The sequence below is a fragment of the Myotis lucifugus genome, unplaced genomic scaffold (genome assembly GCF_000147115.1).
Source record: "Myotis lucifugus unplaced genomic scaffold, Myoluc2.0 scaffold_51, whole genome shotgun sequence".
NCBI lineage: Eukaryota > Metazoa > Chordata > Mammalia > Chiroptera > Vespertilionidae > Myotis > Myotis lucifugus.
The window spans coordinates 2,528,550-2,547,102 of NW_005871099.1; the positions used below are offsets into that span (position 1 = coordinate 2,528,550).

Here is an 18,553-nt window from a genome sequence, read left to right on the forward strand (position 1 = left end):
AATCTGGGCTCTATATAATTTAAATAAATTTTCTACAAATTAATCTAGTTTAGTCCAGTCATCTTTCTACTCTAGCATTGTTTTGGAATATGGAATAACATACAAGGATATGAAACCTTAAAATGAATAATTCAACTTGGGAATGAATCTTTTAAAATATTAACTTTAAAATATTAATCTTTTAAATATTAAAATAAAGAATTATCTTTCTTAATAAAAATGATAAAACAAAATATAAAATTTAATAATAACAAAGTGAAGTGACACAACTATGTACTTTTATGATTCTAACAATGTCATTTTCAATTTATTATAAAAATAAGCATAAAAATATTAAGTTTTAGAGTTTTAATACTTGAAATATTGCAATAGTAAATATTTCTAGAATATTCTATGCTTAAGTGATTGACATTTCTTACCCAAAAGACTTCATTCTTATCTATGTAGTCTAGAGAGTTTGACTAGGTAACCTCCTAGTCAGTTCCATAATAGTAATCATCTTTTTTTTTTCCCAGCAATATCTTTCGAGGACATGCTATATGTGTCTATCATATGTCTAGCATCCGGGCAGCTTTTAACGGACCCTATGCACATAAGGAAGGACCTGAATACCACTGGTCACTCTATGAAGGGAAAGTTCCTTATCCAAGGCCTGGTTCTGTAAGTTTGGGCATTTAATGGAGTATTCTTATTTTTTAAAGGCTTTTAGTAATATTTTGTTCACTGTTTCAGATGTTTTACAAAACTTTGCATTACACAGTTAAATCCTACACCTAAAATACATTTCACCACTTTAATGGCAAAGAAAAATCACTTCTTACTTCTAGTTGTGTCCTTGTTATTTAAAGGAAAGAATCTATGATGGGTACATCTTAGCAGGATGATGAACTATGTATTATCATTGACATTTTGGCTAAGTAACCCCAACTAACATTTTCTCTTTAAAGGTACTGGTGAACACAGAAACATCCCATCAAAGGAGCATAGCATTCCTCCCAGCCTCTTCAGAAGAATTAGTGCCACATGTCATTTCCAAGCAGGAGACATTTTTGTATTCTAACATTTGGGTTCTAAGTTCCCTAGGCCAAATGTTCTCCTAGATCAGAGGTTCTCAACCTGTGGGTCACAACCCCTGAAAATACATCCTGCATATCAGATATTTACATTACGATTTATAACAGTAGCAAAATTACAGTTATGAAGTAGCAACAAAAATAATTTTATGGTTGGGGGTCACCACAAGATGAGGAACTGTATTAAAGGGTCGCGGCATTAGGAAGGTTGAGAGCCACTGTTAGATTCTCACATTAGCACATCTAAACGTAGCTTTTTCTCTGCCTCTCCAGGACCCTCAGCCTCTCATTTACCATTCTTGCTGGCTTCTAGAAAAAAAGTGTCAATGCAAAGAGGTGTAGAGAACAGGAAGTTCCACTGCCTGCCTCTGAACCGGTGCTACCAGGATTCCCCCTCACCAGCCATTCAGCTTATGTGCTTTTAATTGCACACATATCTGAAACCGATGATGGCAATGGTGATGGTGATGATGATGACGATGATTTTTGTATCAAGTATCCTGTGTGCAACTAGGATGGGCAAATGTATGATCGTTTTATGTGCTATGTGAGCCATGCCGAGCACTTAATTTGTCAGCGAGTCAAAATCTGTTCTTTTAGGAGCAGCTGGTGAAAACCCCTCACTATGCTGATTCCACAAGTACTTGCAAGTCAAGTAGAAATCTTTCTGCAGGGCCAAAATCCAAAGTGGAAACAAACCTTACCTCCATTAACAAGTGTAAGGCTTTGCATTTCAATCACTCCCTCTCACTAGCTTAAAATTATGGCTTCCAGTAAGATATAAACTATATTTTATTTCACTCTATTGATTGAAATTACAATTTAAATGGAGAAAACCCACTCCTGTGGCTTTGCTGGAAATGCTTCTTGCAACCACATGGTATTAAAGGAGATTTGGAGGAAGTGACTGGTTACTGAATCGCTTCCAGGCTGGTCCAAAATGTTTCCAATTATTTATCATGAAAGTATACACTCAAGTGAAAAATTCAGGCCAAATTAAGAAATGTGGCCTCAATTTTTAAAACAAACCGTTAAAAAATGCCCTCTTTGCAGAATCTGATTACTAAACTACTGTATTTATACTGTAAAGTGGAAAATTTTTATCAAGATAATCATTGCAATTGCTGCTGATTTTGGAGGAAAATATGCAAAATGAGGGAGCGCATAATGACAAGCATGATTCAACAGCTAAAGGTATTCCAAGAAGTAACCGAAGGTGCTGCTGTTCGTTTATTTTTAGAGGCAGTGATTAAGGAACTGAGACATGTGTTAGCAAATATTTCTGGCTTTCTCAATTTATTCTGTCTAATCTATTCAAAATAATACAAATTCATAGAGATTATAGGAGAACAGAGGGTTTTTTTCTTAACCAATCATGATGGAATTTGAATAGGTTTCTGTGTTACAGCACTAAGTTCTATAGTCAGTGAGCCAATTGAAGCCATCACCAATCATATCATCGTAGTCTCCAGAATGGGAAAGATATTTTGTGCTGTTGTGATCCTTAATTTGGGAAGAAAAAGATTTTTTGCTTTGCTCTGAATGATACATTACCTTCAAATTTTAATTTGCACTGTGAAAAAGTTAATTTCAGAAAACAGGGAAAATAACTACAATATTTATGATGTTATACATTTTAGCCACCTTCAAACTAAACCAGGATTAAATATACTTTACTTTTCCAGGATCTCACTATTCTCTGTGTATTTCTAGTGTTGTATGTTTAAAATAATTTGGAATCTCCTTGCAATTTTTAATGTAGATTTCATTTCTGTAATGAAGAATATATCCTTACTAAATGTTTCTAAATGCACAGTTAAGCATATACAGTTTTTCTAATTCTTTTCATAAATTGATTTTAAATTTGCTTTTTAGGTTTAAGGTCAAAAAAATAATCTCATCCACTTGTATTTTAGTGTGCCAGCAAAGTGAATGGAGGGAGGTACGGAACTACGAAAGACTATCCCGATGATGCTATCCGATTTGCAAGAAGCCATCCACTTATGTACCAGCCCATAAAACCTGCCCATAAAAAGCCAATCCTGGTGAAAACAGATGGAAAATATAACCTGAAACAAATAGCAGTGGATCAAGTAGTAGCGGAGGATGGCCAATATGATGTTTTGTTTATTGGGACAGGTAAAGAGATTAGAAAGACTCAGAGATAATCAATACCATTATTAATATTTTAAAATTTATCTTTATTATTGAAGGTCTTACAGATGTACCTACCCTCTCTCCCCCCACCCCCCCAACCCCTCCCACACACACACACTGAATCTCAGAGGGAAAGGAGGGTGAGAAGAGATTAACCAAAGAACTTATATGCATATATGCATAAGCCATGGAAACTATTAATTTTAAACTACCAAACATTTTTTAAACTACCTATCAAAAACAAACAAACAACCTCCTTTTGATCCATTAGCCTATTACACACTGCTTATTTGCTGCAATGGAAGAGAGGATTTGGGGCAGTTACAGCACCTAATTTGTGATACATGGTCAATACTTAATACATTTAAACAAATGAATACGTGAAGGAACAAATCACTGTTGTTAGTAAACAATGCCGGTCCCAAGTAGAACTTCTCATAGAGGAAGTAAGGGCTGTATGTAGATGGTTCTCTTGTCATTTCCCGGGTCTGTTGCCAACTCTGGCTGCTTGGTAACATCTCAAGATTTTTTAAACATTTGGGACAATCATTTCACCTAAACCTATAATCACAGCACTGTTTATCAGGCCCTATCAGAATCAACCATTTGTACCAAACAGGCCAAGTGTTACTCATAATGGAGGTAAACTTTTTGACCAAAGCTATAATATTCTGCATTAATAAAATAAACTGTAACAAAGATGCTAAAAGTAAAATTTCAAGTAAATATAAAATTACAATTAATGCCATACATTAGATTTAGCTTGTGGAAGAGAACTTGGAATCTTTTAGTACCCAGAGTAAGATGTAGCAAATTCTGTCAAGTACTTTAAAATTCTATAGTCATTTAAAAAGCTTCTTAAATGATCGATTCTTTCTTTTTTCATACTCATCATAGTAACTGCTACCACAGTTGCTATTTAGAAAAGTAAGCATTCTACACACATAACTCTAATCAAAGACATATTATGTTAAGAGACATTGCATATGACCAGATCAGGAACTGGGGTCTGATATGAATATTGGTACTTGAGCTTTTGCAGTCATATTCTTTGAAAAAGGCAAATATTTAAGTAAGGAAACATTCATCTAATTTCCACAAATGGATCTCTGGTGCTGGCTATGTTTTATCCATTTATTTTAGGAGAGTAATGTTAATAGTATGTTCTGCACTGTGGGATCAAGATTAACAAAGCATCACATTTCTTTAACAAACTTAAAATTACCTGGCCATGAATTCAGTCTTAGTGACATCCAACAGAGAGAAAGAAGAAAGAAAGAAAGAAAGAAAGAAAGAAAGAAAGAAAGAAAGAAAGAAAGAAAGAAAGAAAGAAAGAAAGAAAGAGAAAGAAAGAGAGAGAGAGGAGAGAGAGAGAGAGAGAGAGAGAGAGGAGAGAGAGAGAGAGAGGGGAAAGAAAATTCATTCTATAAGCAAGATCATATTTGATAAAATTAATCATGGAAAAAAGTATGTTATTTTTCTATGTCCTGGAAAGTAGTCCAAGAACGTTTTTAGACATACTTTCTTGTTAGATTAACCAAAGCAATTTGAAAGAATTTCAGAAATATCAGGAATGTACTTATGTTATCATGCAAACCATGTTTAACTCACAGATGTAATCATATTGTACCACAGCTTTTCAACATAAAAGAACATATTTAATGAATGTGTGAGGAAAAGCCCACAAATGATAGTTATTTCCCAAAAAAATTTCCCAGGCACATGCTTTAATATTCTCTAGCTATCTACTTATCTATCTATAGAGAGAGTCCTTATTGCAAAATCACTAGTGGCAAATTAATAATTTGAGTTTCATCTTTGTTTTTGCTTGACGTAATAATTGTGGGATATTTATGGAATATGCTTGGCCTTACAATTTATGATTACTTGTATTCCTTTTAGTATACAACATAGGTAATTTTATTTGTTTTATTTTAATCAAATATTATTAACCTAAATATGAGTTAATAAGTTTTGAACAAGTTGTTAAGTACCACAGAAATTCTTAGATCAGTAATTCCAAAGTGGGTTTTTTTTTATTTATTTCCAGCACTACACCAAATTATTTTTACAGGCAAATGAGTGTTGTATTGACTTTTTCATTGTAAATAACAAGTGCAGAATATCAGGAATAATAAAAATAAGCTATAATTTAAAAATGTGAATATAAATTTGCAAAATTATTGATAATTATGGAAGCTAAATGATTAGTGTCAGAGGGCTCATTATACTACACTCTCAATAGTGTGTACTTGACACTTTTCTAATAAAAGTGTGTGTGTGTGTGTGTGTGTGTGTGTGTGTGTGTATCTCCATAGTGTGTTGGTCCCTAAGATTTAAAGTAAAGTTTCTTACCAGAAATGTAGGTTCAGGTAATGAATTTTCCTTCATCACATATGGTTTTGATTGTTTGAAGACTAAATGTGACAAAACTTCTAGTTTATCTCTCTCTCTCTCCCTTTTTTCCCATACAGATAATGGAATTGTCCTGAAAGTAATCACAATTTACAACCAAGAAACAGAATCAATGGAAGAAGTAATTCTAGAAGAACTTCAGATATTCAAGGTATTTTTAGTAAAAATAATTCAGCCAATATTTATCCATTGCAGACAATTCCGAGTTGTAAATAGAAAAGACATTATGTCAATTTTTTTTCTAACAAATATGTTGTGGATTTGGAGTGATTTGAAGTGAGGAATGATTTAAAATCCTGGTGCATCTATTTTATTTTCAAAGACTTCAAATAAAGAGGCCAGTAATTACCTAACATGAGAAGAATTTCAATGCATGGAGTGTGACTTAAAGAAATAACGCTTAAACCACATATGAATTCCAGAATGATTATTGCAAAGTTTCATCTTGTACAAATGTATAATAAAAACTGACAACTAAAACACAACATTAGGTTTTATACTGGGGACACTGTGGTGTGATAAGCACATTATAGCATATCAATTATACAGAATTTACTAAAAAAGGAAAAAATTCAAAATGGTAATGGAAAGATTAGACATGATAATACAATTATATATATGCACACACACACACAGAGTCAAGTCTCAATATTTGTGGCAGTTATATTCTTTAAAGAGACCGTAAACACTGAATTAGTAACTACTGATCATTGCTCCTAGGGAAATATTGATTAGGTTCCCATGAGTCTCCAGTCACAACTTTTTGTCAACTGATCAACATATAATGTGCGTTTTTTATTTAAAGCCACCTTATTTAGTGTATACTGTTGGTAAGTTAGCACTGAGCCTGTGGCCCATAGCACATAACTTATGCCTGAACAAAGTTAATTTAACACACGTATTTTCTCTATAAGGCACCACACAGCCTTTTGGAGCTTAGGAACCCTAGAGAGTACTTCAGCACTATGTTTAAGGGCCATTTTAAACATTGAAATCGCCAACAAAAAGCACAAAAATGTGAAAAACGTGGCAACAAATAAACCATGAAGAGGACGCTTGTTTACAATGTGCGAGCTGAACCTGGAAGGCAGCTTGGATCAACCTCAGCTGGGACTGCACACTGGGCAAGGCAACTTTTTGCCTCGCTGCGTACACATGTCCCTGAATGACTGCAGGACACCACAAATATTGATATTGAGGTTACAAATAAGTTTCAGCAAGTAGGCAAATTTGCAGACACACAATCTATACATAATGAAGAATGATTGGCTGTCTATGTATGTAATGAACATATACGGAAATATTTTAAGGATGAAAAACAGTTCATTTCACCCTGGCTGTCTTGGAGATTAGATTCCCCATAACTAAACCCGAACCTAAACATGTTTCTGTTTCAACCAGCTCAGCTATGCTATTGTTTATTTTTCATATTGGACCTCTATGTAAGAATTCATTTCACATTAGAGACCATAATGCTCATAGTAACAGCATCCACAACAGTATCTTGTTCATCTTAAACCTTAAGAAATATTGTTGCCTGAATGCATGCATACATGCATTTAGGATTCTATAGTTTAAAAATTTTTTTAAATGACACATGAAATTTTCTCTTTCATAACATAATTCTTCTAAGGGAAATCATCCAGAGAGTGAAACTCACCTGCCAATTGCTTCTCCACTTGCAGAATTGATCAGTTTTGTGGTATTCCTTAAAGACACTCTAGTCTTTTTTTTTTTTTAAATATATTTTATTGATTTTTTACAGAGAGGAAGGGAGAGAGATAGAGAGTTAGAAACATCGATGAGAGAGAAACATCAATCAGCTGCCTCCTGCACATCTCCCACTGGGGATGTGCCCGCAACCCAGGTACATGCCCTTCACCGGAATCGAACCTGGGACCTTTCAGTCCACAGGCCGATGCTCTATCCACTGAGCCAAACCGGTTTCAGCGACACTCTAGTCTTAATCACCATCCCTAGAATAACACATAGGCTCTCAAAGATATGTTCTAGATCGTACTTTCACTGGTACAAATCTAAAACATAGAGGTTATTCATCATGTTCAAAGTATTCTGGGTTCATTATTATTAACCACAATAGCTCCAATTGAAAAGTATTTTGTTTAGGCTTGGGATAAGTCAATTAAAGTAGGTTTACATCTATAACTATGTGACATTATTCGATAATTTTTACTAATGTTTTGGGTTTATTAGCAATAACACTTATTCAAAGACATAATAACTTTTACTTTTAATGATTCAACTACTTTTATAAGCAAAAACACTCTGACTTGATTGTTCTATTTAAAGATACTTGAGGTTCCAAAGCATGAATAATATTCAAATGCAAATATAAAAAGTACATTTCAGAACAAATGGTAAGCTGCTTAAATTATGCACTACTTTTCTCAGCTACATATCTGTCCCACTAGTTTAGAAAAGGTTTTTAAATAGAAAGCTGTATTTTAATATTGTATTTGTCTATCGATTTACTAAAATGTAAGCTATAGACTTCTTGGCATAGAACTACTCACATATTATATGATTTTAGGTGATTGATAACCATAGTAAGGTATGTTCCTATATTTTCTTTCTGAAAAAGGAAACTTTTTATAATTTTTCAGGATCCAGTTCCTATTATTTCTATGGAGATTTCTTCAAAGAGAGTAAGTTGTGTGTGTGTGTGTGTGTGTGTGTGTGTGTTTTATGAGTTAAAGTCAAAGGATAAAGAGCTTATATCTGAACATGTGCTTATATCTGAACAAGTTATAGTTTTATTCTGAGAAAAATATATAGTGATTCACATGTAATATATTTTCTTTTTAGACAGGTGGACTTGAATAGATTTACATATACAATTACAAAACACTATTCCATAAGTTCTCGTTAATGTTTTTTCAAAATAATAGTAACACAAAAGGTTTGTGCAGTGAAACACAAATCTCCCTTCCATTTTTTAAAATATATTTTTATTGATTTCAGAAAGGAAGGGAGAGGAAGAGAGAGATAGAAACATCAGTGATGAGAGAGAATCATTGATGGGTTGCCTCCTGCACGCCCCACAGTGGGGATGGAGCCTGCAACCCAGCCATGCACCCTGACTAGAATGGAACCATGACCTCCTGGTTCATAGACTGATGCTCAACCACTGGGCCACACAATCCAGGCCCTCCCTTCCATTTCACTGATACTAGTTTCTGGTATAAATTTCTCATAAACAGTTGCATATATTCTTCAAATTTATTAGTAAAATAACCTTTTATGTTTAGAAAAATGGGAACATGCAATGTTAATTGTTCTGCTACTTGTCCTTTTTACTTACCAACATATCTTTCAGTTTATTCCATGTCATTCTATGTATGTCTACATCACTCTTCTAAATGTTATATGTCAATGTACACTCTTGGTGGGAATGTAAATTAGTGAAGCTACTTTAGAAAAAAGTATGGAGGTTCTTAAAAAAATTAAAAATGGAGTTACCATATGTTTCAGTAATTCCATTTCTGGGTATATACCTGAAGAAAAGGAAAACGCTATTTCAAAAAGATTGTTTCACTCCCCTGTTCATTGCAGCATTATTTCCAATAGCCAAGACATGGAAACAACCAAAGCTTCCATCGAGGGATGACTGGATAAAGAAAATGTGGTATACGCTATGTGTTAGCATTTTAGAGAGTTCTGTCCATAAAAATATGGTTCAGCCATAAAAGAAGAATATCCTGCCATTTGTAATAGCATAAGTGGTCCTTGAGGGCATTATGCTAAGTGAAATAAGTCAGAAAAAGACGTGGATACCATATGAACTCACTTAGATGTGAAATTTAAAAAAAAAAAGAGCTTATAAGGACAGAGAACAGATTGATGGTTGCCAGAGGCATGGGATGGGGGGTGAGCAAAATGGGTGAAAGTGATCAAAAGGTATAAACCTCCAGTTATAAAATACCTAAGTCCTGGGGATATAATGTACAACATGGTGATTATAGTTAATAATGTATTGAATATTTGAAAGTTTCTAAGAGAGTAGATCTTAAAAGTTTTCATCACAAGAATAAAAAATTTGTACCTATGTATGGTGAGGCATGTTAACTAGTCTTGTTGTGGTGATCAACTAGCAATATATATATAAATAAATTATTACATTGCACACCTGAAACTAATGTAATGTTACATGTCAATGATATCAAAAATTTTTAAATGCAAAAATATACCATTTTTGTCCAGACAGAGTGGCTCAGTTGGTTGAGGATCATCCTGGGCACTGAAAGGTTGCCAGTTTGATTCCTGGTCAGGGCACATACCTGGGTTGTGGTTTGATTCCTGGTTGGGGCACCTACAGAAGGCGAATGGTTCAATGTTTCTTTCTCATGTGGATATTTCTCTATCTCTATTTCTATTTCTATCTCTATCTCTATCTATCTATCTATCTTTATCTCTCTCTCTTTACCTCTCTCCCCCTTCTTCTCTCTAAGCATGTCCTCCAGTGAGGATTTAAAAAAAATACAGTCCATTTTTTAATTTAATCTCTTACAAAACATTCCTATAGATCTTTTAAAAAGAATTATAATGTTAGGAGATGAAAGGGTCTCTCTACTTAGACAATGGATAAAATAACAGTCAACTTCTTGAGAACTTTGAAATCACTTTAGCAATTTTGCTAGTTATGCATCCAAGTCTAAGTTTCATATCTTGGCGAAATTAAAGTACAAATGTTCCATTATCTATTGCAGTCATTTAAGTGAATATTCAAGGAGGTAATTGTGTAGAAATATGAACATCTTGGTGTAAGAGCTCAGTGAGAGTTCTGTCCATTAATTTCTGCTAGTGGCCTCTCTTCTTTGAATCTATAGCAACAGCTGTATGTTGGATCTGCTTCTGCGGTGGCCCAAGTCAGATTCCATCAGTGTGACCTGTATGGAAGTGCTTGTGCTGACTGCTGCCTGGCTCGAGACCCTTACTGTGCCTGGGATGGCATATCCTGTTCCCGGTATTACCCAACAGGCACACATGCAAAAAGGTGAGACAGAGTCCTCGAATGTGTATTTCCCTGGTTTAGGAAAATGCTAACACATTTTTTTCTTCTGAACCCATTCCACAAAAATAACTATGTTTTTTTATTTAAATTAATCATTTAGTCATATTTTATTTATGAGTTTGAAAACTTAAATTTTTCCTGAAAATAACACCCATCAATATTGTGTAGAAACTGGAGCTGAGCACACTACTAGATTTTTATTTTTCTACCCAGGTTTGAATCAACTCTTCCCCCTTCTGAAACTTTTGCTGCAAGACATGAAACCAGTTTAAAATGTGGGAATGGCAGGCCACCACACATGAGGGATTCAAAGACTTAAAAGGAAAATAAATAAATAAATTCTAAAATACATCCTGCATTTGCCCCATGTCCTCTCAAGCAGCTGGTCTTCATTTATTTCATTTTGAAAGTGAATATTTTAACTACTAAGCAAATTCATGACCTGTATAATTAATGAAACATGTGACTTAATTCAACACAAATGAAAGGTACTTAAAGACTTCCAAACTCTAATGCCTACAGTTCAGCAAGGTCATTGCCACTTCTTAAAGAAGGCAAATCTCAAGATTCTTAGAAGAGGAGATCTTGAGGTGTAGCAAGTATTTTGAAGAATAAAAATTTTTCTTCACTCAAGCTCTATGAAATTCTTTGGGGTAAAATATAAGGAAAAATATTTCTATTTTATTTAGAACAAGCAATTCTCTTTTTCTCGTAATAAAGTGACCAAAGATAATAAAAAGCAAAAACATAGAACTATATACAATTTCCTTGCTGAAAAGCAATTTTTACAAACTTCAATTATTCTTACTCTTTCACTTTGGATTACTTTTCTTTAAACCTTTTTCAAAATTTAATTTAACCCAATTAATATAGTTGTGTTTTTTATAGGTTAACATATATAATAGAATCTCATTTTAAAAAACTTAGTCACTAATTCAAAACTTTTGTTAGTTTGGCCTTAGCTAAATTAACATTTCAATGAGTAAAAGAAATGATATGATTAACAGAGAGTGAAAAGATGCTTTCAGAAGACTAAATAATAAACTAAATAATTTACCAACCCTATTAAAGAATCAAGCAAATTAATTGATTTTTTAAAAAGTATTATTCATATTTGAAAACCATTATTACAGATATATCCATGCTATTATTTGAATATATTATTTAATGGCTTAGTTTACAAACCTTGTATCAAACCCTTATGAGTAACAAGGTTTTTTATTAGGCATTTAATAGTGATGAAGAACTTTAACTGAACCGTTTCCATTGGTAAGTATTTCTTGGTATATGGTACCTCTTATAAGGGTGGTACAACCAAAAGCTTGGTAGCATATTTAAAAAGGAGTGGACAAAAAGAGTCATTTAGAAAAAGTTAAATGAATGGGCAAAATTGTAGGCAGGAAGGAATGAAATGCTGGAGTCAGGAGCCGTGCTCATGAATGAATTAGTTCAGTTCAGTGACATGTAATGGAGATCTTTCAGGGGTGTCACATTCTTTTGATCCATCGCTCACCCCTGGAGGAGAACTTTTTGGATAAATTCCAGCACATGAAGGGAATATAGTTTGCTTTTATAGCAGATCATTTTGCTTCAGGCCTGGCTAGCAGCAGAAATTAAAAACTGGTCACTAAAATAAATACTTTTCTATTCATAGAGTGAAAATGAGTCAACAGAGGGGAAAAAAAAGATTAATATACAATCAAAACCACTTGTTTAAAATAGTTTTCCAAAATACACTAAAATTTATAGAGCTAAGTCTTTTTCTTCTCCTTGCTCTTGTAATTTGTCTATTTCCAGTGTTCTCTTAAAAAGTTTCTATGAGGCAAGAGACATAAGGAAAATATGCAACCTTGAAAATAAAAGGCAACTTTGGATAACCTTTCTAAAACTCCTGAGCATTTACATTCCTTTTTAAGTGCTGAAATAAGGGACAGCTATATTAGGGGAGTATACAATGAATGAAAGCCTTATGAAATCTTTCTTTTATAATGCATTTTTTCCAGTGATTTTAAACACATTTTTGCATGGTTAGTATTGACATTGCTTGTCTAGAATTATCTGATTGGAGTTTCCTTTATTTTCATGTCACTTGTATAATACACATGACACATGATTATTTCTGCAAAGTGGGAACCATTTTTCACGTCAGTGATTTACTCTGCTCCATTATTCATCCATCATTGCTCACAACACTTTGTATTCCCAGTACCAAAGAAATATTCAGTGTAGTGAGCACTTAACAAAGCAGTTAAAATCTCACCTAGAGCTGCCACCAGCTGTATAATAGCTGTGGATGTTAGTAGGAATTAATATAGAAGCATAAAAGTTTTCACTTTTGCTCTTTACTTGTTTGTCAAGTTTTATTTTCAGTTTAGCTCAATAGATTAATCCATGTGGCAGATTTAATCTTAACTTTGTAAAATCTTGGATCTGTAGATAAGGTTTGCTGATCAATAATTTTTATTTAAAAACAAAACATGCTTTTATACATAGGTCATAATTCTTAAAAAATGATTAGAAGTGTTCATCTGCTCTAGCTTTCAATATAGGGAAGTACTTAAACAATTGTTTAAGTATTGAGTTGTCAACTAAGATCTGAGCTCATATGTAAGAATGTACTCCATATCTTGAAATAATGTTCCATTATCATTATGGAGAGGCAGTGAAGGGAACCTAGAATGAAAAAAGAAGTTGAAACTAAAATAAGCGTTAGGTGTCAGACCAATTTTGTTTTACAAAGGCGGACACAGAGGACCAGAAAATGAAAGCGATGTGTGTAAGATCATATAGCCTGTGAGTGGTGGCATTGGGATTTGAATCTGGTTCCCTTTTCCAAATTTTATCATTGCATATGGTTAAAGCTTCTCATTGTCACTAGGAAACCGCACCATCTCTCTGGGGTAAAACTTCTGCTTTGCCTTCTGTTTTCCCCACAGTTTTGGGGAAATGCCATGCTTTAGAGAAGTGGTATAGTCTGCCTTTATGGAATACTTCTGTTTTATCTATAATCTGAATTAATATGCTGAAGATCTTGATTTTAGAATTCCAATACTAATAATGATAATTTCCATTATTTAATCCCTCAGAAAGCTTCTTACAAAGTTAAAACATGATTATATATATATATATTCTGAATTTTTTTATAATGTTATATAATGTTATAATTTTTCAATTATATATCTAAACAGTCTGTAAAATATGAAACTATGCTAGAAGTGACCCTGATTCTAATAGACAGAGTTGCAAGATATCCTCTTAAAAATGTACAACACACCACCACATTGAATAGCAGCATATAATTTCTATATATGATGTCTGAATAAAAGAGTAAGTTAAATATGTTATTAGTTACCTTTTGATTAGCAACTGTGTTTGGACTGATTGATCATGATGGCTATAGAACAAAGTATTTGGATTCCAATACCATTTTTACATGTACTATTTTATAAAGGAGTTTTATGTATTTTTTACTCAAATACTCTGCTTCAAATTCTACTTCCTTTCTCTGCACACATGCCTTACCACCCAAGACACTCATTTCCAATTAGACTTCTTATTGAACTAAATTTTTAATAAAATGAAAAGAGAACTTTCTTAAATTGATTCAGTATCCAGAATTCAAACTTATGTGAACATTTAAAGAATAATGTTATAAGGATCTTATCCAGTGAATAACATTCAATGGAAATATTGAGAACAATGAAACTCAGATTTTATCCTTGTTTTGTGTGACTGATCAATTTCTTTCAGTAGCAGAGTGCTACTTGAATCTTTAATGCACTTGGCTCTATTTTAAAGTCTGGAAAAATGGAAATCTGAATATCTAAATGCGTTTACTTTCTTTCAGGCGGTTCCGCAGACAAGACGTTCGGCATGGAAACGCAGCTCAGCAGTGCTTTGGCCAGCAGTTTGTCGGTAATCCATAGGAAACTGATTGCTATGGGTTACTTACAATGTACCTTGAAGAGATATCACACATTTCTTAAAAGGGGTCCTTATTTTCTTTGTGATTGATATATACAAGCCCAGTGTTACTGAAAGTATTCTTTTTTCTTCCATGCAGTTAAAATATAAATTTGACCTATAATCTTTTCTGATTCAGTAAATGAAGTTGTATATACTAGTACTACCACCACTTTTGTCAAGAGTGCTCTAACTCGTGTTAAGTTACCTACTAAGTTTGGGGATAGAATAAAGTAGAAGAACTTTGATTCTTTCGCTGAAGTAGAACAAGCTGAGAGCTGGGGTTGGCTGCGCCGATGTTGGTTTCTGAGGAACAGGGGTAGGTAAGAACAGTGTTGCGGCTCTTCACACCGTGATGGTGGTTGGTGCACGGGCTGTGCTTAGTGTCACCGGTATCACCAGGAAGTCACGGAAGGAAGGGGCACCATGGTTGGAGACCAGAGGTGTTTATACACAGTTCTAGAGACTGTGGTCCAGTAGTAGCTTGATGGACCCTAAGCTGACTCAGGATTTTGTGCAGGACGTAAGTCTCTGAGAATATTGGCTAGAGAAAGGCGGATCTTAATCTTAGAGAAACATAGGGGTCAGTTTTAAAGGTGAGAACACAGGCATAGGGAAAAAGCCCTGGGATCTTGTTGTTGAATTTGACCTTGGTTAAAGCAACAAAAATTAAATCCACTTGCTTTTATTCCCCACTGCAGTGAGGTATACTTGCCTGTGTGCAAATTTGGGTTCAAGTTCAGTGGGAGCCCTTCTGATCCAAGATACAGTTTATAATCAAGAAGCTCTGGTTCACAAAATCCTTAGTTCAGTTTCATACCCTTTTCTTACTGCAGGAGCCCGATATCTGGAAAAGTACAATCCCTTGTCAAGATGCCACTCACTCTGTGTTTCCATAGAGCCCTATCACCTCGATTTCTGCTCTCTGCTTTTGTCTCATGTAACCGTGAATTGAGCCCTGTGCCTTGCTTGAACATTTGTCGCTCACCTTTTCTTACCTTCCTTGCTAAGCACTTGCCACTGATTTCCTATATATTTAACACTGATGACTAATTTAACACTGATGCATCCTTTTACTGTCCTCCTGATTGTCTTATCCTGTGAAACCAAACTCCCAGTTACTTCCTCCTGTCCCACCCAAAAGCCTGCTGTGTCTTTAATGTCGAGATTTTGGTATCCCACTAACTCTAAAAAACTCATTTAAGTTACCTTGCGTTGAAATTAGCAATAAATGAGAGTTATTCGGGGCTCTAATGAATAATCTCTTAGAAATATTATTTACCAATAAAATCCAAGTCTCAAGGCTAATCTTAACATTCATATTGTAGGGGATGCTTTGGATAAGACTGAAGAGCGACTGGCATATGGCATAGAGAACAACAGTACGTTGCTGGAATGCACTCCACGGTCTTTGCAAGCGAAAGTGATCTGGTTTGTACAGAAAGGACATGACACAAGAAAAGAGGAGGTAATTCAAAGCTGCACATTCACACCATGGTGTCTTTCATATAGTGAGCAATTATCCAATAAATGATTATTTATTGGATGCTTAAAAAGAAACAGTCTTCTTATGCTATACATGTCATTTAAAAAGTGGAGTTATTTATTGTGTGTTTTATATCTATATATCAATTTCAAACACTTATACACATAGATTTTTATATACATCTGAATTAAATATAATATAAATAAATTACATATACATATGTTTATATATATAATTTAGATCCTGGAGGCTAGATTTTCATTCAGGAGGAAACTATAGCTTCATGATTTTAGTGCCATATTATCAAAATGATGCTCTTAACTTGTACCTCCCAAGGCAATGTTCTAGAAAAATAGCAAACTTAAACACCATTAACACTGTATCTAAGACTTATGGATAATCAAATTAAACCAACAACAATAGCAGCGGTATTAAACTGGTTGTTTGATAAAGCTGTTAAACATGTGTGACACATTGACGCTGGGGTTCCACTGTAGTCCACAGGGAACAAAAGAAAGGCATCAGCTCTTTTTATTAACCAGATTTAGTGGTGGAGCTTATATTTCTATAATCATTTAAATAATGAGAAGAACAATTTGGGCAATGTTTAGGAGGATAGCAGCATTGAAAACATACATACAGAATAGTCTGGAGGTAGTTACTGGATAAAAGAATGCAAGTCTAGGGAGCTGGTTGTTTATAGGAAGAGATCAAGGGCATGAAGCAGAGAAACAGATAAGTCTTTGTTGATGTCCCCTCACCTAAAAAACAAAATCTTTGTTGATGTTGATTTAGGATTTGAGCTCAATTTTCACAAAAGTGGGGTTATAAAAATAGAAGAAGAAAATTTGGTTACATTAATGGAAAATAGATGTTGGTGAATATTGGAGAAGTGGTGCTTGGTAAAGAAAAGGTTGCCCGTTGAATGAGGGAAAGAAATTCTAGAGACCTGCCGTGGGACACAAGGGAGAGCTAATAAGTGCAGAATGGAGAGAGTGACTGAATGGAGTTTCCACCTCATTGTGGCTCTAGAGACCAAACATTTGTCATTGGAAGCCAACATTATTGATTCCAAATATAGAATACATTGACTTTTTATGCTTTTTTCCCTAGCCTATTGTGAAACTAAAAATCCAACAGGATTTTGATCCAAAATTATCCACTACATTATGAAAGATGATTAAATTTGTAAATCCTAGGTTCCTGGTATAGCTATTACAGAGTAAGTCACCTCAACTTAACAAAGGCTCTAGAAATAATACAAAAAGGCAATCCTAAGTTTTATGATGCCATAAGAATAAATACATATCCAAAATGTTATAGCACATTTCATTGAAGTAAATTATTGATTTAGCACTAACATATTTTCCATTCCACAAATTTGAGGTGAAACTGGTTTTTAAATTCCATCGTAACTCACTTGGCAAGAAAGGACCTGAGAATATTCTGTAATTATCCAGTTGAATGGCTTCAGAAGTCAGAGAAGTAATTCTTTCATCAGTAGTTTTCTTCATTCAGATTATTCTGTTTCTAATTTGGAATTCACCATAAACTGTCTTATTTGGAAATCTTTAACAAATAATTTTGACATGCTGCATCCATCACAATGTTCACTTTTAAGCTTCTTTCTCACATTGTTGATATAATTTCTGATTTACCCATATTTTAGTCCCAATTTTCAACTACATTTAAGTAGCCCTGACTGATATATTCACTGATATTTAAATTTTTGAATGTACTTTCTTCATTAAAAGTTTAGCTATAAGAAATTAAGATAGAACTTAATTTCTATAGACATTGCAATCTGATTTATTCACAATCTAAAGTAAAAAAAAACACCCAAAATTGTTGACATCAACAGAAGCTGAATGTGTCTGCTATATACACAAACAGATGTGCCTTTTAAACATTTTGGAGTCTGTTTAGAGTATTTTTAAAAAGATTCAGAGTTGTGTATAAAACTGTGTTTGTACTTATTACAGTTACTATGAGGCAGCTAAGATAATTATTTTATCAAATCTTGACCCTGGAAATGCTTTTGAGGGTACCCGACTGTGACCATCAAGGCTCATCATGCACACTGTAAGGCACAAGAAGTCATTTTCTTGCAGTCAAATCAGAGTCTCTGTGAAAATTGATTGTCATATGTACATCTTCCTTTTACTGAACTGAAATTTTGAGTTTGGAGTATCTGCCTGCAATCCAATCTCAGCCCTTTGAAGTTACACAGACACACATATTCAGGCAGATATTTTTGTTGAAATGAATCTTTAAAAATGCTTTCGATAGCATCTAACAATCCAGTTGTCTAGTTTCTAAACTGGATTACTGCAATTTTCTCTTAAAAATGTACTTTATAGTTCCCTGCTTCCTTAAATACCATATATGAAACATAATCTCTACACTTTTTATTTATTTCATAAATTT

General features: G+C 33.9%; 1 protein-coding gene across 4 annotated transcripts in view; it reads left to right on the plus strand.

Annotated features, from left to right (window-relative positions):
• SEMA3E (semaphorin 3E) overlaps positions 1–18,553 on the plus strand; it is a 263,371-nt gene that overhangs the window by 184,596 nt on the left and 60,222 nt on the right. For 3 of the 4 annotated variants that reach the window (XM_023753779.1, XM_023753780.1, XM_006088682.3), the window contains exons 10-16: positions 516–660; positions 2,990–3,212; positions 5,705–5,796; positions 8,270–8,311; positions 10,493–10,659; positions 14,525–14,592; positions 15,969–16,108. In XM_023753779.1, coding sequence (XP_023609547.1) covers positions 516–660; positions 2,990–3,212; positions 5,705–5,796; positions 8,270–8,311; positions 10,493–10,659; positions 14,525–14,592; positions 15,969–16,108 — 877 coding nt within the window. The remainder of the gene's footprint in view (positions 1–515; positions 661–2,989; positions 3,213–5,704; positions 5,797–8,269; positions 8,312–10,492; positions 10,660–14,524; positions 14,593–15,968; positions 16,109–18,553) is intronic. The other variant, XM_023753778.1, reaches the window with a different exon arrangement.